At 42.5% G+C, this 25,056-nt stretch overlaps 1 protein-coding gene across 2 annotated transcripts in view; it reads left to right on the top strand.

Annotated features, from left to right (window-relative positions):
- ankrd11 (ankyrin repeat domain 11) overlaps positions 1 to 25,056 on the top strand; it is a 97,086-nt gene that overhangs the window by 67,081 nt on the left and 4,949 nt on the right. Inside the window, exons 3-11 of one of the 2 annotated variants that reach the window (XM_058630195.1) lie at positions 6,815 to 6,960; positions 9,476 to 9,608; positions 15,228 to 15,401; positions 16,333 to 16,533; positions 16,615 to 16,757; positions 16,958 to 17,105; positions 17,212 to 21,679; positions 21,791 to 24,521; positions 24,657 to 24,755. In XM_058630195.1, coding sequence (XP_058486178.1) covers positions 6,874 to 6,960; positions 9,476 to 9,608; positions 15,228 to 15,401; positions 16,333 to 16,533; positions 16,615 to 16,757; positions 16,958 to 17,105; positions 17,212 to 21,679; positions 21,791 to 24,521; positions 24,657 to 24,755 — 8,184 coding nt within the window. In that variant the 5' untranslated portion in view covers positions 6,815 to 6,873. Of the gene's footprint in view, positions 1 to 6,814; positions 6,961 to 9,475; positions 9,609 to 15,227; positions 15,402 to 16,332; positions 16,534 to 16,614; positions 16,758 to 16,957; positions 17,106 to 17,211; positions 21,680 to 21,787; positions 24,522 to 24,656; positions 24,756 to 25,056 lie in introns of both variants that reach the window. The other variant, XM_058630194.1, reaches the window with a different exon arrangement.

Below are 25,056 nucleotides of genomic sequence, written 5' to 3'. Positions count from 1 at the left end.
TAACAGCCTACTGTGGCAGCTCCACCTTGTTCCATTACTCACTGTGATATTTCAAACTGATCTGCAGATATTAAAATAATGCCAAAATGAATGTTTTGCTGATGCATTTGTGACGACGAACACATAGCATTTCACATGACCTCCTTTAAAAAAATATATAATAATAATTAAATGTGTTTTGCCACTTCAGTGTTATAAACATGTGGTCAAAGCAAATGTTTTGTTTGCATTAGCATTAACTTAATATAGCCTTTTTTTTTTAGGAATGTTGCCGCACACGACTAGTTTATGATTCTGCAAATATTATAAATACTGGGCTCAATTACTATCATGTTACCTCATTTAATGATATCTCCCAGATAAGAAGTAGCTCGCCATGTTACTGCTTCACACTTGTGTCCACGTGCACACACATCAAAGACAGATGTCAAAATAAATTGCTGTTATTTTGTTAGATGTTGTTTTCTTGCTGTGTGATTATCATTCTGATAAGCTTGAGTGCATTCCCTGTAAATGGAAAGGTGCTTCATCATTGGACAAGTTACCTGGAGAACTGGAGCAGATAATGTGGCTTCAGCTAATGTTTGAATGTTGTTTTTATTGCAGTAGTGGTAGATTTGCTGTCGCACACTGATTATTTTACTACGTAGTGATGACTAGAAACGAGAGTAAAGCTTATACAATCTCTTGCGTTTTAGTGTTTTTATGAAAAGGCACAAATAATTGTGCACTACAAGAATGACATTTGTCAGCACAAAGGTGTGTGAATGAGTGAAACGGCTCCGTTTGGTCAGTCACTGATCCATAAAGTGATTGAATCCTCCTTTGCTTGATGTTGATATGTAGAGGCACTCTTCTGTCAATTGGTTCCCTCTCTTCGTTCACAACTCTTTCACAGGGTTCTCTGATAGGCCTGCATCTGTCTCATCCTGGAGTTGCTAGGCAACAGGCTTTCTGTGCGTGCATGCATGCGTGTGTGCGTACGTGTGCTGACACGTTGCTGTGGCAATGTCAGGCTTTTGCCACAGAGAGAGAGAGGGAGAGAGTTAAGAGAAAGGCAGATGAGAGAGGAGTACTCGGGGAGGAGAGGGGGAAGAAATGAGCATGAGTCAGAGCATTGATGAAGCTGAGGGATTGGAGAGGGACGAGCCAGAAAAGCACTAGATTGTGTATGTGTATGTCTCCACACATACAGTATATATATATATAATATTTGTCTGTGTGTGTGTATGCAGGCCTGCAACTGTCTTAGTGAGGTCACTGGCAAAGACGGTATGATTTACCAGACTGGCTGGCAGGCAGTAAGCACTGAGCTCTTATTGGATGGAACACAGAGGTATAAAGGAGAGTGAACGTGCTCAGAATAGGAAATCGGAGCAAGTGATTGGATTCCTCCCCACATCTCACTCCTCTCTTCTTGCTGTCTGGCTCTCTCTCTACTCCTAGAGCCTCATGGATAATAGAACCACTCCCACTTACTCATATTTCAAATGTATTTTGTCATTTCCAGATGCCCTTGTTTGTCACTTGCTGCTCATATCGATATTAAACGATGAGGACGGTGATTGAGAAGGACATTAAATGTAATATTTAGACCATAGACTGATTAATATGAATCATAAACGTTGGCTTTGCTGAGTTCAAACTAAAACTTGTGTATTCAGCAAACAGAACCCACGCATTTGAGACAAATATTTCCCAAACACGAATGAGATCTGTGGGAAAACTTGAAGTTAGAGCAAAGATAATCACTGTTCTTTGATCGAGCACGATGTACACAGTAACTCTGCTCTTGCTTACTCCCTTTGTAAGCACACTCTTCTTCTCCTCTAGCATAATGCAGCTTTCCTTCGGGAGCGTGTGTATGTGTTAGCACATGTTTGTGTGTGTTCATGAATCGCTCTCCTATTTCTCTACACAGGTTTATAATGAAGTGAATGGGCCCAGGTCAGGGACTGAGCAGGCAAGCTGGGCTCTGGTTGCCAGGATACAGCAGCCTGAGCCCGGCTGGTTTATTTGCACACCAAACAGGCTAGTTAGCTGCTGCTGCTGCTGTCCATTCTCCTGCATGACATGTCAATAGATTGCCTTAGGCACTATAGCGTAAACAAATGCACAAAATGGTTCTTCTACAATGTTGATATTAACAAGCTCCTTTGCAATACATACACATCTAGCTTGTGCAGTGGTGAGAATAAAGGGTTGGACTGAAAATTGATTTTGCTTGATTACATTCGATATAGATGTATATTCTGTATGGTAGCAATGGTTCGTAGTGCGGGACGACACTGAAAACATGGTCCAGTCATCATCTACCAAATATCAAATTGATAGCCTCACAGGAGGTTTGAGGCAAAGTTGGGTAATCTAGAGACATGTACTTGAGTCGTGCTCAAGATTACAGTAAATTGCAATGTTTCACCTGCTGTCGCCTTGGGGGGAAAAAAACCCAGTGTGCACTGGTTTTCATTGCAGCTCAGTGTAAGAGCATTAACTGTCCTCTGCTCTCTGTTTCGCTGTGTGTGTCAGCTTCTCAATCCTCTCAACACACAAACATAAAGCCAAGAGGAGCAGAGGAGAGACAGGTTGTCAACCCCTACATTACATTAAGGCTGAACTCACACATTCTCTTTGTTTTGGCATTGGACATGCCAGATGCTTTGAGGTGCCTAGCGGAAGTTAGCAAAGCAGTGTTTTGTCGTCGCCGACATGCCGGAGTTGGTGATGTTGCTTATGTAATGGTGACATGATGTCGGCCACGTCCGCTGTTGATGGGAGCACTCTGTCTGACAGAAACACCAGCAACGGAGAACGCAGCCTTGTCCACGAGCTCCATTTAGTTTAGTGAGCCTAAATGCATAAATGTGATTTGTTTGGCCAGCACTTGAGCTGCTGCTCTTCATAGGGAATTAGCAGTCTTACATTTGGCACCCCCACCTCATACATCCATACGTGGTGGACACGTACAAGTACATTATACTATGTCAGTGCTTGGCTGGTGTTTTATTTGAAGCTTTTGAGAGACCTGGGTATGAATATAACAGTCAACAAGTTTTAAAATGCACGTTGCGATAAGGCCGTAGTCTGACTAAGACAGGCAATCGGACAACTTGCTGAATCTGAATATACAGGTGGTGAAGGAAATGGGCCGTGACATCTGACTCCGCCTCCGTAGTTGGGGCTGTATCTCTCTTCAAGCTAGTGCATATTGAATCGGTTTCCTGTCGACCTTTACGTTACAGTAAAATAAACGGTGAACGGTGAGATGGATCGTACTGTGGTTCTGTACGTTTCGTTCAAATGTGGTTCTTCTGCATAGCTTTGCTCTAGTTGACGCCATCGTGTTGTTTGTTCTAGTCTGGAAACAGTACTGCAGTTTATACGTCATCTCCTTCTACTTCTGAGTCAAAGACGGGGGAAACTTTTGGTGCACATGCAGAACACCAAGTCTGACTCCAGAGTGTTTACATGCAGGAGTAATCAGGCTACGAATAGCTCAATTTTTAGTTGGACTAACGTGTTTGCATTACATTAAGAAAACCAAGTTATTGTCTGTCTAAAAAACGACTTTTAACACGCATGTAAACACGCTGACTGATGTGTACAGAATGTGACACATCTGCTGCAACATGAGAAGTGTTGAGTATTCACTAAATCATTGAAAGCAGTTTTTAAATGTTCTAATACCAATGTCTTGTGACCAATTATTATATATTATTTCTGACAGGTTGATGTAGAAACATGCAGGTGCATTGTTGGCCGTAAACCTTTTTTAGGATAACTTCTCAATTGTACTGCAGGTGATGTCAAAATAATGTTGTCCATGTTGTCGTCTGTTGCTGTAGCGTGGTTATTACTAGACACAGAAGTATATATGTGATAAACATCTCTGGCATGAAGACACTTTGACCTGCATAACATCTGCTCCTCCATTTATGCCATAGCATATCCGTTAACCAACTCAAAGATATCAGTTGTCTGACAGTCAGGCAGCGTGCTACTGATTTGTGCCTGATTGTGCAATAGACTGTGTGGTTTGTGCACACACCAGCACAGACAGACGGAGACTAGCATGCCCATCCCTGTATGCAGCTGCTGTGTTGTTCAGCTGTCAGTGTGGAAAATTTGAGGTGTGTTTTTGTGTGTACAGTGAGAGTCATGAGTAAGGAGTGGCCTGGCGTTGAAGCAAACAACTGCTTTTCATCTCTGCACCTGTACCTTCACTGCTTTTCAGCTGTGTGTGTGTAAACATTGTTGTTTTCCCATCACTGTGTTTTGTTTTACCTTATAACGTTTAATCGCGAGTGAGTGTTGTAGCAGACAGTTTTGCCATGCTTAAAGTTGGTATAGTAGAAAAAAGGTCTATGGGCCTTCCAGAGTCATTTCTTTTTCTTAATTAAATGGCCAGTGCTCATCTTGTCTAACAGTTTCACTAGTTGTGGAACTGTGAGAGAATTGTTAGGGTAATTTAGATTTTAGCTTTTGGGTTTTCAAATTACTGGTCATTTTTAGTCTTGATGTCAGCCCTAATGTTATATTTTTCAAATTAAGGAAGCTTGTGCTATGACATCCCCGTGTAAGTGGGCCTGTGCTGTGTGTGTGCGTGTGAGTGTGTGTGTGTGTGTGTTAACGCGTCTCTGAGTGTGTGCCCCACAGTATGCTGCAATATGCTCAAGTGTTGGCCTTTGTCTGACCGCAGAGGGAGTGGCTCAGGATAGAGAGGGTGCTACAGGAGGATGGACAGAGAATGTAACAGTGAACATGGAGGGCAAGGTGTGTGTGTGCAAGCTAGTGTGGGTCATTCATATCTCACCCCTGACTACCCTGCTTCACGGCTACGAATATTCCTTCAACTATATTTGTAATATAAATCCCCACAACCACCACCTCCACGGGTAGAGCTAGCTGCTGAGGCTGTAGATTTATTAGTTACTTTTCCATTTAAGGTGTATAGAAATACTTCCACACTTTGTATTTTAGATGCGTCAGTGACATAATTGTCTGCTTAAGAGAACATTTAACCTGTTTGTGTCCATTGTAAACTCTGCTCACAATTTTCTTTGTTCTTTCATCTGCTGGGTGTATCTCAGTTAATCTTAATGTTGTATAGATGTTTTTTTATATATATATAATCCTGCCATATGTGCATCAAGTTCCTTTGTAAGACCTCCAATTACAGTTTTATTACTTACTAGTGGCTGGTAAGAGCCGGATGTTTTCTTCTATTGCTAATCATGACCTATACCCTTGTGATCTGCCACATGAACTTGAAAAATAAAGCTCTGAAGGACTCGTGATCAGATGCATTGCTGGTTGACCACATCACAAAATGTATATTCGATTGTATCTTCACTTTGAATGTACAAAATTGTTGCAGCTCTCACAGATTTATGTACATACAAATGCACATATGGAATAAATCAACTGTTTAGTGGGCAACAACACTTCACTGAGTGAAACACACACTGTTAGCAGATGTTGTGTATCTTTTAATTGGGATGGAATTACAAAGGAAATGAGGCCTGTGGTTTTGAACAGTGTTTCCTCTCCGTGAGAGTACTCTGTGCGACTGCTAGCTAACAAACACACTTCCAGTACTTCACATGTCAGCGAAAAGCTCAGTTGCTATAACTGCCCATCATAGTAGTCCCAGAATAGTGCTGAGAGATTATTGTTCTAGAAGCCCAGCTGACCTAGTTTGATGTGTGTCTGTGTGCGGGTGTGCATATGTGAATTGTGCTGCAAGGTTTGTTTATTTCTGAGAGCGGTTGACCTTCCCTTCCACTGTGTTTGGTGTGGTGAGTAGTGGGAGTTTAGGGGATGTTGAAATGAGTTCCTGGCAGTAGTAGCAATGAGAGAGTAACAATGAGCCATAGGAGAGAGGAAGGGGCTGTGTCTCCCTCTCTCTGTCTCCATTTACAAGTAAAAAGGGGAGCAGTACATCCTCTGCAGTTGTGTGCCTCTCCGGTTGGCTGGCTGGCTGGCTGGTGTTCTTGACTGACTTGACTGGAGGGATATAAATAGCAGACTTTGAGTAGGATAACTGTGTAGGGGGAAAGAAGGAGGTGGGGGGCAGGGTAATGTAAGTGGCGCTAAAGAAGATAGGAGTGCCAGTGTATCACAGTAGAGGGAAAAAAAGAAAATAATGCAGCCATGGTCTCATCTGTTCACAAGGATGATTATACTTGGAGGCACTCGGAAGAGAAAGCGCATTATGAAAACTGGTGGATGGAATGTATGATTAATTCATGGCCCTGTGAAGCTGAATGCTTCACTTCATGAAATAAGGGTGTAGGTAGTGATGCACAACATGTTGTTTTGTACATGCACAAAAAAGCAAATAGACAAAGAGCACATAACGATTGCAGCAGTCTGTTTTCTATTTTCATAACTACTACTACATTACTAGGTAGATTTCAAATTGTCACTGTAAATCCACAATAGAAGGGTGTTCCATTACATTAACCTAGTGTGTTCCAGCCAGTCACTCCAAAGTTCCAGTATATCATTGCTTTATCTTGCTTTAAAATTACTAGACTTGTTTTTGTGCAAATTTAGCCAGACCTTGCTTACTCTAGTTCCAGCCTGGAGAATAGACTGTTTTCCCGCCACAGCTTCAACCCAGTGTGTTGCCCTCCCTCTCAGCTGCGCTTCCTGAAGAGCAAAGGGTGTAATGGTTGAAAATAGAGTGCTTGATGTGCCACTAATGGCTGCATTGTCTGGCAGCGTGTAAATGTGTTTTCAAAGAAACATAGTGGCCAGGTGCTAACCCCCACCCCTCCATCTCTCTTTTTTTTCTTTCTCTTTGTTCCAGACGGTTGATGACGATGCAATGGCAGCGTGAATGAAGCTTGGCGTGGGGAGAGCTGAACGATGCCCAAAGGTGGGGGTTCTAAAACCCCCCAGCTGGACCACTTCCCACTCAACACCGACATGGTGGAAAAGCAGGGTGGGAAGAAGGTAAGACTGAAAACATCACACACACACACACACAGTACCCACATGTTTTTGTTTTGTTTTTATCCTTGATACCTGATACTAAACTACATTTACAAACAGGCTGAAATAAAGAAGAAGTTTGGTCTTTACCTTGATGCATGTCGTGCAACAGAAACTATCTGCATGCCCAAGTGTCTTTAAACATGATACTGGAATGTCCACCAGTTTCAGTAGAGCTCTTCTGTCGCTGATGCATTCGTTTCTCTTTTGTAGATGAGGAAGGTATTTGCACATTGGTACAATATGATTCATGCAATACTACAGATGACTTGTGCTATTATTAACAAGTGGTTAGCACAGAGAACAATGGCACACATGCAAACCTATTGGCAAACATAGCTCATTACAAAAGGGATCACATTTTAAACCTGAATCTGTCTTAGGCTCGTCGACTACAAATATCTGGCACCAAAGACCAGCTGTTAGCTGATACATCAGTAAATGTAAAAAAATTAATGATTTCTTGCCCATCCTGCACCTACGGCCGCTGTAGTTTACTCAACAATAATATTTTTGTTTCTACACATTGTGATTAACAACACAGGAGTACCAAGAACAAAGCGGAGACCACATCTGTCTTCTATTATTTACATTTTGTCATTGCATATTCCTTAGTCAGTACCAACTTATCTAACATATACATTTAATAGGATATTATTGATAATAAACTGTTAATATTCATCAAATTCTCAGACTTAGTTTCCTCGGCCATGTTAAAAGCATGTATTGACCTGTCAAGACATATTCAGTGTTGGAATGTTATGAAAAGAAGGTTCTCCTAAAGTGTGAGGCGCAGCTTGATGATGTCATAGTGTTGTGCCAAGTGTTAAGCCACAGGCAGCAGCACCAAGAGGCAAAGAGGACGTGCAGTTTACGCAGGCATGGATTTACAGCCCTCTGCAAAGGATTGCATCAGACTCTGGCATGGAGGAAGGGAGGGAGGGAGGGAATGAAGAGCACAGGGGTGGGTGGAAAAAAGAGTGAGAAGAACAGAGCAGGCATTGCTAGGAGACCACCAAACAGGGTGTCTTATGAAGGCAGAATCGAGGAAAGTCTCAATGTCAGAGCCTTTTATAATTCAGGTCCAGAGATTAGGTTTTTTAGGGATTGTTTTTAATGCAGTTGGTATTTAGTTCTGTATTCACTGCCATGTGTATTTTTTGTTGGTCTTCACTTCCTTATGTCTCGATTCCCTCCCTAGAGGAACTGTAGCATTGACACATGACAGATGATTGTGTGTGAAATGCGGGTCCTCTTGTAGATGAGCAGAGATACAGACAGCGAGAGAGAAATCAGCCGACTGTAGCTGACACTGTTTGTCTCTACTGTACCATGACATCATAGTCGTATGACTGGGGCTGGGCAGGGGGAGGAGTTCCAAGAGTCGACACATAATAGGAAACCTGCCTGGAGGAGAGAAAGAGAGGAGTCGGAGACAGACTAAGAAACGGAAAGAAATTACACTACATCACAAATTCACTATATCTGACCTGCTGCCATATTTATTTTTATTAATCCCTCTGTGCATAAAGAATAATGATTAAAGAAATCTTCACCCCGCAGCAAAATACCTGCACACTTTGTTGTTATGGGCCATTTCTTTACAGTTGTGCAAGGTGACAAATATGAGTGTTTTACAGCTGACTGAATCCACAGCTGGTGGAAATTCCCCAAGAGCTTAATCCTGTAATGTTTATTTCCTGTAGAGTGTCACCTAATTTGCGCAAACACAGTCACCACCTGAAAAATAAGGCTGATATCACTTTTTTTAAGGTGTTTTTTTAAAAACAATTGAAAGTTGATTACCTACACACAACATAGTTGGTCACTTATTTGAAGAATATGTCCATGGAACCTCTGATTTCAAGTGTATGTATACAGCTGTAGCTCAAGTAAATAAACAGAATTTAAGCCATTGCATTGTAAAAGGCAAAGCTTTGTTTCTCTAAACCCTATTATATGCTGTCTGGGATTTTTTAATTTTTTTTTTATTAATCTTTTGGGCATTTTCGGGGACACCGTTGCAACTGTTTTCCTCAATACCTTAAATTTCTCTCTCCGTAAATTAGTTTCGTCTCAGTTCTCAATGTTGTAAAGCTCCTACTCAGGATAAGCAAGTCTCCCTCTCTATCATACCCCCGCACAACAAAGAAACCAGTTGCACAAACACAAGTATTTACATCTGTTGGTCGCACGTATACAGTTGGGCTTTTGATTGTTTCCAGCAGCTGTAGACCACAAAGCTAAGTCGGCGTCAGTGTAGCCCCCTTCTCCTCGTGCCAGGAATGAAGTGGGAAACAAAGAAACGTAATAGAAATAGGAGGGAGGGCAGAAAGTCTGCAAGATCCATAACTAGCATAAAAAACAAGTTTAAAATTTTGTTGTTTTTTTTTAATTCTGTCCTTTTGTCAAGTCCTTTACCAGATGTCCTTGTTCCTTATAGTGTCTTTCTTGCTTTATCTCGTTTCCATTACAGGATAAAGTGTTGTCAAACAAGACACCCAAATTGGATCGCAGTGATGGCGTCAAAGAGATGAAAGAAAAGGCCCCTAAAAGGAAGCTGCCCTTTACTACTGGAGCTAATGGAGACCAGAAAGATTCTGACTCAGGTAAGGGGACGCTTGGATGTATTGACTCATGCTTTGACATCTCTACCGTCACATGTGAGTGTAAACTGGGAATCAGCAAGGAAATTGAGTCATAGTATCACATTCTTTGGAGTAGGCAGGAAGTAGTTACCCATGCTCTGTGACGGGGGTGGGGCTTTAAAGTGAAAGGCTCTCAGCTCCTGCTTCAAGTCGTTTTTGTGTCTATGGCAGACCATATCAGTTTGTTCCTGCAGTCACAGACAGGTATCACCTCACAAAGCATGATCCAGTTAAGTGGGGATTTGTATGATGTACAAGCCTGACCAAGTCTGAATTTGGTAAGGCTCCATCTTTGTGTGTTTTCTTAAATTAGAGAGAGAGATGAGGACTACTGCTCATGCTTGTTTGACTTAGGGCTTTAAGGGTTCAGGATTTAGTTTGTTGAAAAAGGTCCAACTCTGAGACTTTGGTAACAGCCTTCATCATCAGCAACGGCTGAGTTGCTACATTGGTTTATGTTCAGCCGTTAGACTTGAGAAGGCTTTTCACTCCAGACAGGAGTGGAGAGCGGAAAGTGTTGGCATGTGTTGCAACAGATTGACGGTTATTGTTCAGGGTCACGTTTTCGTAAGATTGTGCACGTATTCTGTAGACATTGTGATTTGTGTGTAATTACTGCTTAGCACAAGGGAGTTGAAAGAGGTGACATGTTTGATTGATAAGTGTTCACTTGCTTTCTTTCTTGCTTTTCTGTGGTACTCCTGAATCCTGTAGTGTTTTGTGATATCATGTCATTGCTTATTTCTGCTTAAACCTGCGTCATGTAGAGGACTGAATCTATATGGTCTCTTACCCCACAACTAGTTTGATATCATTAATTATTAATCATTATTATTTATATATATATATTTTATGTGCTTTTATTTTATTTAGGACATTTCAATGTGTGCTGAGAGTCTCGGGAGGAAATTTTGTTATGCTTGCTTAATAACAATAAAGAATCTTGAATCTTGAATCTTAACCAGTTGGTATAATCAAGCTACTTCTTGTAGACACCCCCCCCCCCCAACACACACAGAAAGGGAAGGTGTGAACTCTTGTCTCAAAACAATAGTGGGACTGTCTGTTAGTATGCTAATAACTTGGTCTGCTATTGGATTGGGCAAGATGGTCTTTTAGCCCTCGACTCTCAACTCGCAACTGAGTTGCGTCATGATAGTTTGTGTTGACAATCTGTGGAAGACTGAAAGTATCACAGCTCGTGCCATTATGTAACTCACAATGTTAATTCAGTCGCAGTGCTAGTATTTGTCATACTGCATCTAGTAGGCAAAAAAATTGGAACCCACTCTGCATCTCTGCGTGAGTATTTTCTCAGCCCCACTGATGTGTCTCCATACCCTTTGCAGCTGTTTGAGTTGTTGTTTTCAATCAGTCTTTTATAGTCTAACTTTGTTGCTTTCATTTTCTGACCCTGCTGAACAGTGTCAAAGTGCTCTGCAAAATTTTACACCTCTGACACTACTCTACCTGCTATGTGATACAGTATCGTATTCCAAAATATTCTGCAAAAACGTTTACTGAAAATAAGTACATTTTAAAGGCTTGAATTTGGACCAAATACTATGTTGGGGGGGGGGTTCTCTTAACGTGTTTTAGATTTGTGATTGCCCCATAACTACCAAGCTAGAAGGAAAGGGGAAAATGTGGAAATATAAATCAAGTGAATGCTTTATATTAAGTCACCTCAGGCAAATTCCCTGCTGTGTAGCTTGTGATTCCTATCTAATCAATTTGTCTTCTATTGCTTCAGTAGCCTTTATAAAATGCATCAACTGTGTTTGTAGGTGCGTTGAAATCTGTTAGTGGAAATTACTGAGCAATATCAAACTACGGTCTGCTCACGCCTGAGCTTTGGTTGATTTATATCCATTTCAACACTATTGCATTATTTCTGTAATGACCAGACACATTTGCCGAGACGCTACTCGTGTGTTTATGCACAGAGGTTTAAGAAATATTGCAAGTTATTACATGGACTGATGCCTCAGGATAGAAAACTCCAGATCGTTAAAGATGAAGGTCAATGAAGTCCCTCAAAACTTCCATGCTTATGGTAAATAGTCTGTATTTATACAGCGCTTTTCTAGTCTTGATGACCACTCAAAGCTGCTTTACACTACAGCTTTTGCACCCATTCCACTCACACGTTCATACAATGCATCTATGTGCAGCACATTTTTCTATCACTCATCCTTTATACCCATTCACACGCTGACGACGCAGCCGTCAGGAGCAACGTGGGGGTTAAGTGTTTTGCCCAAGGACACATCGGCATGTATAAGACTCACCAAGCCTCCCATGACCTCCTCATTGGGAGTGCTGGACAGCAGCATTTTTCCCTCCTCGGGTCATCCTCTCTCTGTCCTTCTCATTAACCACTATCTACAGCACAAGTCAGACTTCAGAGACTGATGGTAGAACAGTCTTTTCAGATTACGCCCACATTAAGAAGGCTAATTTTGAAAATGCCGTTTACTGTGGAAAACTGCTATTTAATGTTTTTTAGTAATATAATTTGTTCTTGATACAGTGATTGCTTCAAATAAGCCAGTTTTGTTCAACTTTTACTGTATATAGCACATTTCAAATTCATCAGGTATGAAAATAAAGAGTGGTAGGTTTAAAGCCTCTGTGTCAAACTGTGGTTGTGACTTTTGAGTTGAAATTAGTTGTTATATACAACGTTGTGTGGCAGGCAGCATATACTTTTTAAAATAAAAAATGTCACTCAATGTGAAAATGGCCACTTATTTAGAAGGCCAAAACATGTCTGTCTGTTTAATGATTTTAGAAGATTTGCTGGTACATGGCCCTCAGTCAAGTGGTCTTTTTGTCTTTCTTTTTTAAATTGGCACCATACCTTAATCACTTAATCTTTCAGTGCCTTCTAGGATATTTATTGCAACTGCAGGCTTCCCTTTCCCATTGGGTCAGTTTTGTCACGGGAGTGATGGTCAGGTTTAGTGAATTTTGAAGTAGGGTGTGAGCTAAGCCGTGTGAAGTGGGCTGTGTATGGAGACAGTGTTGCGCTCAGATCTTCAGCTAACAAGTCTTTTCCTCCTGGCAGGTTATAACACACAAAGATTTGTCTTTCTGTCTCCGTGACTCACTCTGGACGAAAACAGAAGCTTATATACTCACTATCTAACAAAAGCAATATGCTCCACATGTGCCAGCTGGACAGAGAGGACAGACGGAGCTTTGTACAGCACTCGATGTTCATTACATACATTTAGGAGTCTCTCTTGCTCAATACAAAGCATTGACAAAACATCCTGTTGGCCACTTCCTGCCTCTTCTCCCTTAACTTCCTGTTTATGTGACTTGTAAGAGCCACAAAACGGAACACTTTTCATTCTAATGTGCTTTGGTCAGATCTACCTGGTTGGTCTGGTTAGAGCGGTTCTTCTTGTACTTGGCTAACTGAACTAGACAGTCTTTTTGTTTTGGCACACAGGAACACTGAATGATTGTTTGCATGCCGTATCAAATCTAACAGCTATTGCTTGACATTTATGTTTGATGTGGTCCCCTCCCATGGTTCATGTAGACAGTCTATTCATGGGTTGACTCCCTTGCTCGCTTGCGTTCCTTTTTTTTTATTATCCTTTCCTCTTATCTTGTTAGTCAAGTTTCATGCAGTGAGGAGAGTAAGGTTTCAGCCCCGTCTGTAAGCTGAGCAATATCATTTTACGGAGACACACAAAGGCCCAGCAGTGTTCTCTAAATAGACAACCAACAGAGATCCATGCTATGGGAGCTGACACACAACTGTTAGTACATCTGTGTAATTCAGTAAGCCATCCATGAAGTGTTTTACACAACTATGATGAATAATGGGCAGTTATATTTCACGAATGTCGACATCTTTTCTTAAATTCTTAAAGTGACGAGCCAAAAACCAACTTCATGAAAGCAAAATCCTGTCCTTTAATTTATGAGCGTGTGGAACACAGAAAAATTGGATGCCATTAGGGCTAGGCAACTATTCAGTAACAAGATATATCGCATTATGATTGTCGTCAATATCAATAAGATAAAGGTTCTGTATTTATTAGTACAACATGTATGCACTGTGCAAACACACTTTCACATAAAAGGTATTTAATGTTTTTGAGTAAGTAAACTGGTTTATTCAACTTTATCTCAGCACAAAAATACAATCTTAAAGTATTTTTTTAATATATCATAGTTATTGATATTGAATCACATCCATGTCAGAGATTCATTGTCAAGTTGCCCCCACTGATGATGAGTCTCATATTGGTGACTATGGCCTTGTATTCTGCTTGGGTTCATCAGGGTAAGAACTGTCTTCCTGGTTTGCAATGTTGTAAATACCGCATGGAAAGGCAAGCATAGCACTTTTTGTTCTGCTGCTCAAAAAACATGTTTGGACTGCTTCTGTGGTTCCTGCTGTTTAAGTCTTAGAGCAGGAGGAATGTGTCTAAATGGCAAATGCTTTGGAGAACATGAGAGTGTATCAAAGAGGGGTGGGGGGCACATTAACTGTAAGTGTTCACAGATGTTAGTGAAAGTTCATCAGCTCTGTACTCGTGACTGAAAAATATTTTCCTGGAAATCTTCGGGCCACCGGAACTGTGAGCCTCCTCGTTCCCTCCTGGATTAATTTAATTGTGTTTTTGTGGCCTTGAGCAATGAGGCCAGATTTGGAATGAGAAAATCATCTCACAGAAATCACATTCAGACCAAGTCCACCGGTTTCTTAATCTGAATATGAAGATTTGAATTTGTTTTTGTTGTAGGAGTCTGTAGTGTTGATGGTGTTTTCTTGCATTGGGAAATTGTTCCCCCTAACCTATGAAGTGTTAGCATCCTGCGTAGCTTTACCCTCCATGAGGGTCATCAACTGGTATGTTGCTACTGAAAATAATTGCTGGGTGTGTCTTTGTGGAGCAGCTGCTTTTGTCCAGTAGCACCATGTCTCCAGTAAGCCTGGCAGACCGGCATGAGTTGACCTTGGCAAGGCCACTTTGAATTGAAATGTACACCAGATATGTCATAATAACTGTATTTCTGCCAAGTCACACCCTCTTTCCTCTCCTCTTGATTTGCACTGATTGGCTTGAAGACCGACAGACATAAACACACAGCCTGTGGCAGCTGGGTAATAACTCAAAAGTCAAACCCTCCTACCTCCAAACTCCTCACATACTTGATTACATATGTCGTATGTCAGTAAGTTTGTGCGGTAGCTTTTTGAAGCGGAAATAATAATAATAATAATAAGTGCTGTGTTGTTTTTGCAGTCACACATACACGAGAGTGGTCGATGCAACATTATATATGCCACTTATCCTTTAAGGGTCAGAGGGGACAGATGATGGCCAGTTTATCAGTGGGCTGACATGTAGAAACAAACAACCATTCACACTCATTTCCACACTGCCAAGCAATTTTCACCAATTCATATTTACACAGTGATAATGTATCTCTTGTGGCCTTAACGCTAATAACAGACCTATTACTTCCCCCTTTCATAAGGTTCTGTAAATTACATTTGTTTGTGTTGGTGTCAACGTGTTTAAATGAACTTCTTTCTCATCACTCTTACAGAGAAACCAGGTCCAGAACGGAAGCGCATTAAAAAGGAGCCCACCAACACTCGGAAGGCGGGCTTGCCGTTTGGGATGGGGATGCCAGGGATCCGGGCCGGGTACCCCCTCTCTGAACGGCAGCAGGTGGCCTTGCTCATGCAAATGACAGCTGAGGAGTCCGTCAACAGTCCAGGTGCGTGTTTATCATGGAAGCCACGTTTTCTGTGGATGGGTGGCCGACGAGGAAAGAGCTTTATGTGTAGACTGTGTACGTGTATGTCTTCAGGAGATGAATGAATGGGGGGCTTAAGGGGGGAGAGGACGTTGGGCTGTTTGTTTTTGTTGTTCACTTCTATTTTAGCCAAATATTGGTTGTTCTCTTCCCATGACCAGGACCAGCTTAATTTAATAAATGATATACACATAAATTCACATTCATTACAGTCGCTATGTTACTTTATACTGTCAGTGAAAGTGGCTGTTGTATTTTTGCAACTGTCACATTGTTTTCATTAGCCATAGTGGAATGACTTTCACAAATACAGCATGAGACCATCAAGGAAGTGAAACTAGACTAATCTGGTTGGTATTGCATTAGTCTGGAACTAATGGCGCAATCTCATCATCTGAACCAAATCACAGCACACTCCTAGAACATAACATGCTTGCAAGATTTAGTATTTGTTCATTTGTTATACATCAATAAATCAATTGATGTGCTGGATACCTAAAAAAAAAATATTACTGTTGTGTTATTGTGCATTTTATTCTCACTGTTGACATTTAAGATAGAAGGTTAGTAGGTTGGTGAGGACCAATACATAGACACTTCATTCCTTTGGTGCATGCCTGTTGTCATGGATATACTGTACATGAGTGTGTTTCATTCACTATTATTAGGGGCAATAGCTATGCAAACACAATTATGTAAATGTAATTTATATCAGACTTGGGTTTAATCTTGTAAATGTGATGAAATGCTGAAATATGTCCAACCCCCTTTTATGGCGACTGGTAGAGCAAGACTGCCTCCCTGTGGCTGTAAGCTGTTAAACCAAACAAAAAAAATGTGCCATCCAAATCTGCTCTTGTGTTGACATCAAGTATCTGTCTCCAACCAACAGATACAACACCAAAGCATCAGTCACAGTCCAGTATGGGTCAGAAGGGAACACCAAACTCTGCATCTAAAACCAAAGACAAAGTAAATAAACGAAATGAGAGAGGAGAGACTCGGCTGCACAGAGCAGCGATCCGTGGAGAGGTACGCCGCATCAAGGAGCTCATCAGCGAGGGAGCTGATGTGAATGTAAAAGACTTTGCAGGTCAGTTTTACTCTGCTTGACGCATCATTCACTCATTCATATATTGTGTATAGATTTCTCACTGGTTTTCTAATGTTCTAGGCTGGACTGCATTGCATGAAGCGTGCAATAGGGGGTATTATGATGTGGCCAAGCAGCTGCTGGCAGCCGGGGCAGAGGTCAACACCAAGGGTCTGGATGATGACACCCCTTTACACGATGCATCCAATAATGGACATTTCAAGGTAAAAAAAAAGTTAATGCCTGAATTTGCTCAGTATCAATGAAGAAATTTGAATCTGAACATGGAAGTTAATGGTTGTTTTTATAGCTTGTGCAGTGTGTAGTTTCCTATAAACTATGAATTATACACCACCTAATCATCTATTATTACCTCTTATGTTGCAGGTTGTATTCATTAAATATTCTCTTTTGCTAATTCCAGGTGGTTAAGCTGCTGTTGCGGTATGGAGGGGACCCATGTCAAAGCAACAGGAGAGGTGAAACACCACTGAAGGTTGCCAACTCTCCAACGATGTTAAATCTGTTGCTGGGGAAAGGCACTTACACTTCAAGTGAAGAAAGTTCATCAGGTTTGTAAATGTTGATAATTACATGACTATTAGATTTTATATAAGCTATTCATGTAGACACAGCTGGAAGATGTATTGATTGTGCCTCTTTTTTCAATTTACACAGAATCTTCAGAGGAAGAAGATGCCCCCTCATTTGCACCGTCCAGCTCTGTCGATGGCAATAACACAGACTCAGAGTTTGAGAAAGGCCTGAAATTGAAAGGGAAACCCATAGAGCCTCCTAAATCTGCTGTCACACCAGTCAAAGACGAATACGAATTTGACGAGGACGATGAGGAGGAACGTGTCCCCCCTGTGGACGATAAACACCTTTTGAAAAAGGATTTCCGTAAGGACCAGATCGCCAAGGCCGCTAACAGCGCCAACAGCTTAATCTCCATACCCAAGATGGAGGTCAAAACTTATTCCAAAAGCAACTCGCTCACACCAAAGAAAACTGTCAGGCGGATCATCTCTGACAGTAACAGTTCAGATGAGGATGACAGGACATTGTGTTTCACGCCAGCACCAACACCACGGCAACAAGCCCAGCAAACAAATACCAAGGCTAGAGACTCTGGCAGCATGAGCTCTAAACAACAGAAAGACAAGAATAAAGTCAAGAAGAAGCGGAAGAAGGAGAGCAAAAATAACGCCAGTAAAGAAGTCCGGTTTGGTAAAATCAACGACAAATTTTGTACATCGGATTCTGATTGTGGGGATATGGAGAGTGAGGACGACAAGGGCTCAAATAGTATGAAGGACTCTTCTGCAGCAAGCCTGAAAGAATCCTCCGGCTTTAACGCATCCTCCTCCTCTTCCCATGGTAACTTGAACTCTCAGAAACAAGCTCAGTCATTAGCAGAACAGCATCCAAAGCAGTGGAGGACAGATGGATGGAAGACGGTGTCATCTCCTACATGGTCAGATGTCAGTTCTCTCTCAGATTCAGTCAGAACAAGACTCTCCAGTGAGTCTGACTACTCCTCCGCTGATTCCAGTGTAGAGTCAATAAAACAAGTTAAGAGGAAAGCACAGGAGAGCAAAAAGAAGAACAACAATGTGCACAGTAACGCTGTAGACAAGAAAAATTCTGAGCTCTTCAAAAACTCCAGTGTGGACAGTGCCGTGTCCAAAACTGATGTCGATGGCAAAGTGCTGAAGAAGCACAAAGTGAAGCATAAGCACAAAAATAAAGAAAAGGACAAGGCTCCGAGTCTAGTGCTTAATCAGGACATGAATGAGAAATTTGTGAAAAGTTATTCCTTTGATTTTGATGACTCAAGACAGAAGTCCCTAATCGTTGAGTCCGAATCACCGGCTGAGAGCAAAGTCAAGTTGTCCAAACACGATAAAGACCATTCAAAAAAGGAGGACAGGATATTGAAGAGTAAGTCAGAAGAGAAGGATTGGTCATCTGGTAAAGATCAGCATCGAACAACAAAGGAGGAGAAAAATAAGAAAACAAAGGACTCCACTAAGGATAAAGCAAGCAAGGAGGAGAGGGAGAAGCCTGCAAAATCTGAAAAGGAAAGAAATCTTAAAGAGAAAGAGAAGCCCAAGGAGGATAAACAAAAAGCTCACAAAGAGGAGAAGAAGAAAAAGTCCAAAGAGAAGTCATCCTCAAAGGCAGACAGGAAAAGTGAGCAGAAAGAGGAAAAACATCTTAAGGTAGACAAAGAGAAAAACACCAAGGAGGAGAAAGAAAAAAGTAAAAAAGACAAGGCACAGAAAGACGACGCTGACTATGAAAGTTATGACGTCAACAACCGTTTCCTCAATCTGGAGGACACGAAGCTCAGTGCCTCGGATGACCACCATGACAGATGGGGCTCTGAGATGTCGTCTGACTCCTCCCTCTATGAAGATAGTTGGGATGCTCCCATTAAAGAGTACAAGGAATACAAAGCCAACAACTCCGTTAAACTGATTGTTGAGACTGTTAAAGAAGAGACACGCAGAAAAGAGAACAAAGTCAAGGACAAGAAGTCGGATCACAGTGAGAAAAGATCAGAGAAAGAGGCCACTTCAAGAAAGAAAGACAAAGACTCCTCAGAAAAGACAAATGAAAAGAAAAAAGACTGGTCAGAAAAACAAAAACTGAACTCAAGTCACTCAGTTGAAAAAGAAAAGAAGCGGAAGGAGTCCACTGACGGAGTCAAAGACAAAAAAGACAAGGATTCTCTGGACAGCAGTCGAGACCGCAAAGACTCGCATGAGTCCTTAAAAGAAAGAAAGGACATCAAAATCAAGCAGGAATCTACAAGAGACGAGTATGGCAATGATGCTTTCTTCAAAGACATTGATGCCAGCAAGTCCTGTGATATCAGAGAAAGAAACCACTCTGGAAAGGAGAAAGAAAAGAAAGGCGAGGGAACAGAAAAGAGGGAAAAGATAAAAGCAGACAAGCACAAAGACAAAACAAAAGACAGAGGAGTTGATCAGGAGAAGGAGAAGAGCGAGAAAAGCTCCACAGAAAAACTTGCTAAGGAAAAGGACACGGACCGGGCTACCAAAGACAAGAAGGAGGGAGCCAAAGACAAACATAAAGAGTCTCATGGCAAAGACAAAGATCGAAAGATGTCTTCAGAACTGACCAAGGATAAGAAAGAAAAATGCTCCCAGGACAAACATGCAGACAGGGAGAAAGATTTCTTGGAGATAAAGAAAGAGGAAAGAAAACCCGAGAAAATCCGGGAGAAAACATGGTACAAGATAGCTGACATATTCACTGATGAAAGTGATGACGATGATGACAGCTACAATAGTGGTGTCCTCGTGTCTGACTCCGTCCGAAAAGACTCAACACCTGATCAGGATGAGCTGGATCACTTCCCCTCTGAAAAAAGTAGAAAATCTTCCTTGGAGGCTAAACATAACACAGAAAAGGCAAAAGACAAAGAACACAAAGAAAAGAAGAAAGAAAAGGCCACATTTGACACAGGTAAAGAGAGGAAAGGCTCCCTCGAGAAACACAACAAAGACAAGAAGGACTGTGTAGATGCAAAACATAAGGAAAGAAAAGACAGGGTGTCAGTGGACTCAAACCAAGACAAGAAAAACAAGCAGAAGCTGCTGGACAAAAGGGACACCAGTGAGGAAAAGACAAAAAGTAAATATAAAGACAAGCTGGACCATTCTAAAGAAAGAAAACCTTCAAAAGGCAGTGGTGAGAATGAAAAGTCTCTTTTGGAAAAATTAGAAGAGGAAGCTATGAATGACTACAAGGACGACTCCAATGACAAGAACAGTGAAATCTCTTCAGATAGTTTCACCGACAGAGGTCACGAGCCAGTCCTCACTAGTAGTTACTATGAATCCATCAGTCTGGCTGATGTGTCCGAGGACAGGAGAGACTCTTTGTCCATATCTACGCCCCAGGACAAGTTCCGAGAGAAGGAAAGGCATCGGCATTCATCTTCATCTTCGTCTAAGAAAAGCCATGACAAGGATAAAGAAAAGGTCAAGAAAGAAAAGGGAGATAAACGTGACAAGACAGAGGAGATCAGAGAGTCCTACAGCCGCAGAGAGAGCCTACCTTTTGAGAAAGAGGCCATGCCCCTAGAAGCTGACCCTTACACATTTCCATATGGAGGTAAGGGAGATGGAGAAGATGACTTTGAGAAAACACTGGAATTTGAAAAAGAAATGTCCAAAAAGGACAAAGACAAAGGATCTGGTGTCATCAGTGACAGAATGAAGGACAAAAAGAAAAAGGAGAAACATAAGGAAAAAATTAAGGAGGAGAAGAATAAGTACCTTGATGGTTTTGGGTCATTTAAACACTCCAAAGAGGATATCAAATCAGGATTGAAAGACAGCCCGCAGATCACCGTCCTGAAAGACAGGTCAAAAGAAGACAGTCCTAAATTTGAAATGAAGAAAGAGAGAAATCGGGACACATTGGACAAAGATAACCGAATGGATCAAATTAAATCTAAGACCAAGGATGAAAATGAAAAGCTCTCTCAGTCCAAAGACACAGGTCGGAAAGATAATCGTCCACGTGAAAAACTGCTAGTGGATGATGATTATCAAATGACAAGTTTTGGCCAGATGTTGAGTCTAAAGGACCAGGAGATTGAAGAGAAACACAAGAGACACAAAGAAAGGATGAAGCAGATGGAGAAACTGAGACCCAAGTCAGGGGACCCAAAACTTAAAGACAAAACCAAGTCCACAGAGGAAGTCAGAAAAAACCGCAGTGAGCTATCTTCAAAGAAATCCAACAGTCTTGAATCTGGTCTTAAAGAGAAGAAGCTGAAGGATGTGGGTCTCCCTCCCCAAATGATGTCCCCAGGCAGGAAGTTCCAGCCTCCAGACAGTCAAAACTCAAAAGACTGGCTTGGTAGCCATCAAATGAAGGAGCATCTCCCTGCCTCTCCTAGGCCAGATCAGAACAGGCCAACTGGTGTTCCCACACCAACGTCTGTCATCTCCTGTCCCAGTTTTGAAGAAGTAATGCAGACTCCTCGAACCCCATCTTGCAGTGCAGAGGATTACCCTGATATTATGTTGGATGGGTTGGACTGTCAGAACTCATCAGCTATGACAATGTCAATGAATGCTTGTTCCCCATCCTTCTTTGAAAGGTGAGTATTTATACAACATACTGCAGGATTGCTGTTGCCATTATTTAATTTTACTCTGTTGAATGAGGCACGGTTTCTAATGGTTTATTTTTTCTGTTTTCCACCCAGTAGGTACTCTAATCCCCAGAGCTTCCAGGAAGGCACCTGCCCTACCCCTGCGAAGAACCTCCAGCTGCCACTTGTCAGTCGTTCTGCATCCTCAGATGTCCGCCGGCCCCTGGAGGATGAGTTCAAGGCTGAAGCTGACAAATTCCTTCGACAGCAGCAAACTGATCCAGAGGTGGACTTTGATCCATCATCCTCCCAAACTCTAGAGGACAAATCAGCAACAATAGATAGGCTAGAGTGCCTGTCAACTCACTACTTTTCTCCAATCGGTATGTTGTCCCCCCGGCTGGAGCCAGCACACCAAACACCGGATGTGGCAGCACCAGCTCTTACTGGCCCTGAGGGTAATGAGCACCTTCCTGAAAGTGTATACAGTTACTTGCCCAAACCTTCCACTCCAGTTCATAGGCCAGACCCTCAGGAGCCCTGCTTTGACATTGCTGCACCACCAACGCCAGCTCCTGCGGCCTTGCCACCACTGGACATCGATGACATCTCAGAGCCTCATCATAGTGAACCTAACCTGGTCCTGTCAGATCTTCCTTCTGTCACAGAAGAGCAGGAGCAGGAGCAGGAACAGGAACAGGAAGACGAGGACTACGAAGAAGAGGAGGAAGATGAAGAAGACGAAGAAGAAGAAGAAGAAGAAGAAGATGAAGAAGAGGGTGATATGGATGAGAGAGATGATGGAGACCATTGTGTAGTTGAGGAGCCCGAGCAAACAAGGGACCCATGTCCCTTCTCCCCTCAGGTTGAGGACCCCCTGAGAAAGAGCTGGCCTGCTGAGTCTCCAGACAGGCACGATTCAGAGGTCCATCAGCTCTCCCCAACCCAAACTGGACCTAACCAAGGAGAGGACTGCTATGAACACAGCATGGGTTGGAACCCTGATATGGACCTCAAATCACCCAACCGGACGTATGGGGAAATAGAAGCTGCCGTCTCTAAAATCACCAGTCCTTATTCACATTCAGACAGTGACATGCAGCACTCTGTACACCCTTCTATCACTCCCCCATATGCTACCTGGAATAGGTGGCCCAAAGAGGACCCAGAAGACTTTGATGAGCAAAAGGAGGCTGTGGCTGACATCCCTTCCTCTCCAGAGAGGCATGACACAACTATGGATGTGGAACCCAACTATTTAAACACCTCATCCTCCTCCAATAGACTGGAGTCATTCTTTCAGGAATGCAACAAACCTAGTATAGATGATAGTCACCAGATTGACACAGAGCCAACATGTGTTGAACCAGACAACAGACAGACCCCACACAGTTTCAGTGATACCACTGAGGGTCACATGGTTCCACCGGTTGGCCCCGAGCCTGTGGTGCCCTGGGCAGACCCATTCTCGGCTGATGCAGATGAACTGGATGACCTGGGACCATTTTCTTTGCCAGACCTACCACTACCAGACAAGTCAGAAGAAGCTGAGCCTCGAGACCCTGAACCAGTGGAACATACCAAAATTGTGCCGAGCCACATCAGACATAGCATAACTGACAGAGAAGACCCAGATATCATGGAGGTTGACCTTCCAAGCCTGGCTAAGACACCATGCCCTGCTGCAGACCTAAGTTTGGGAGAGCCCACTGGACAAGATTTAGTTGTACCAACACCACATGACAACTTCCAGCAAGACTTGGATGTTGAGCCCCAGAGTGTACCAGTTAACAGTGCTCTGTCTCTTATTCAACAACAGGAAAGGCAAGAACCTTATGGAGGACCCGATGAGTTGGAGTCCAATATATTGTATTCCTCAGTGAAATCAGATGCCAGTCAGCAACATCACATACAGGTCCACTCCTTCACTGAATCACTGCAGTTACCCCTGGACTCAGTGTCTACTCTCAAGCCAGAGGTGAGACAGGAGGAGATGCCTGAGCCTGCAGCAGAACCTATGCCATGCAGTCCTCTTCCTCAGCCCCCAGTGGCAGTCAACCTTCCTAGCACAGTGGAACTACCAGACACTCAGGAGACCACGTCCAAGCTAACCCCAGTAACCCTGACCACCGTATCCACCATTATAGATATCCCTAAGAAGGTAGATGAAATCCCACAAAGAATAACCCGCAATCGCGCCAAGAACAATCCCCCTACTGTTGTTGTCCCTTCTACCTCTAGCATAATAACCTCATCTGTCACTGCCACCCCTGTTACCACCAGTCCAACAGCAAGCATCACCCTGAATCCTACGAGAACCCCAACACCCACCTCAGGCTCTTCCTTCTCAACTCTGAAGAAGGACAAAGAGTCTGTGCTTCACATCTCCTCTACTGCAACAAATACAGTCTCCGCAGTTTCTGTACCTGCTTCTGTGACGACGTCTGCAACAGTGGTTCTCAGTAGGACGACAAAAGGACGCCCTCTCCAAGTGGATGATGACGAGTCTCAGACCCAGCACCCACGGAAGAGGAAATTTGCTCGTTCTGCTGGGCAGCACGTCCAGGTCCAGCTGGTTAACACGGCAATGCAGCAGACAAGAGAAATGATTCAGCAGACTTTGGCCGTAGTGGTAAATGCCATCAAGCTGGACGATATCGAGCCCTACCACAGTGACCGTTCAAACCCTTACTTTGAGTACCTGCAGATCAGGAAGAAGATTGAGGAAAAGAGAAAGATTTTGTGTTACATCACCCCGCAGGCCCCTCAGTGCTATGCTGAATATGTGACCTACACGGGCTCTTACCTGCTGGATGGAAAGCCCCTCAGCAAACTTCACATCCCTGTGGTACGTTATCACACCTAAATCTTTTGCTCAGCTTGGTATACATGTCATATTTGGGTTTATGGTTCTTTCAGATTTACCCTGACAAAATGCGTTGTGCTCGACTACAGTTTTTATTAATATATATTTGCTCATCAGATTGCACCGCCTCCGTCGCTGTCGGAACCTCTGAAGGAACTCTTCAGGCAACAGGAGGCAGTAAGAGGGAAGCTCAGGTTGCAGCACAGCATAGAACGGGTAAGAAATACAGTCCTGAAGTTATTTTTCTCCTCAACTCTGTGCCTTTAAAGACTAAACATTAAAGGATTACTTCACTGATTTGCATTTAGCTTTGTATTAGAATAGGGGTAGTATTTTTGAAAAATTGTGCTTCCCAACATTAGTTTTCCCTGAGTCAAGAAATATCTTCATTCTTTTTTTGTTACGTGCCCACCAGTGACACTTGGTCCGAGGCTTGAAGCTGTTACGCTAATTCCAAACTTTTTACTCGTAGAGGAATGGGACCTCATTCCCAGAATGTAAACGGTCTCCGCCATCT

The sequence above is a fragment of the Solea solea genome, chromosome 5 (genome assembly GCF_958295425.1).
Source record: "Solea solea chromosome 5, fSolSol10.1, whole genome shotgun sequence".
NCBI classification, from domain to species: Eukaryota; Metazoa; Chordata; class Actinopteri; order Pleuronectiformes; family Soleidae; genus Solea; species Solea solea.
The sequence above is the reverse complement of the archived record's forward strand: the minus strand, read 5'-3'. Positions and strand labels throughout refer to the sequence as shown.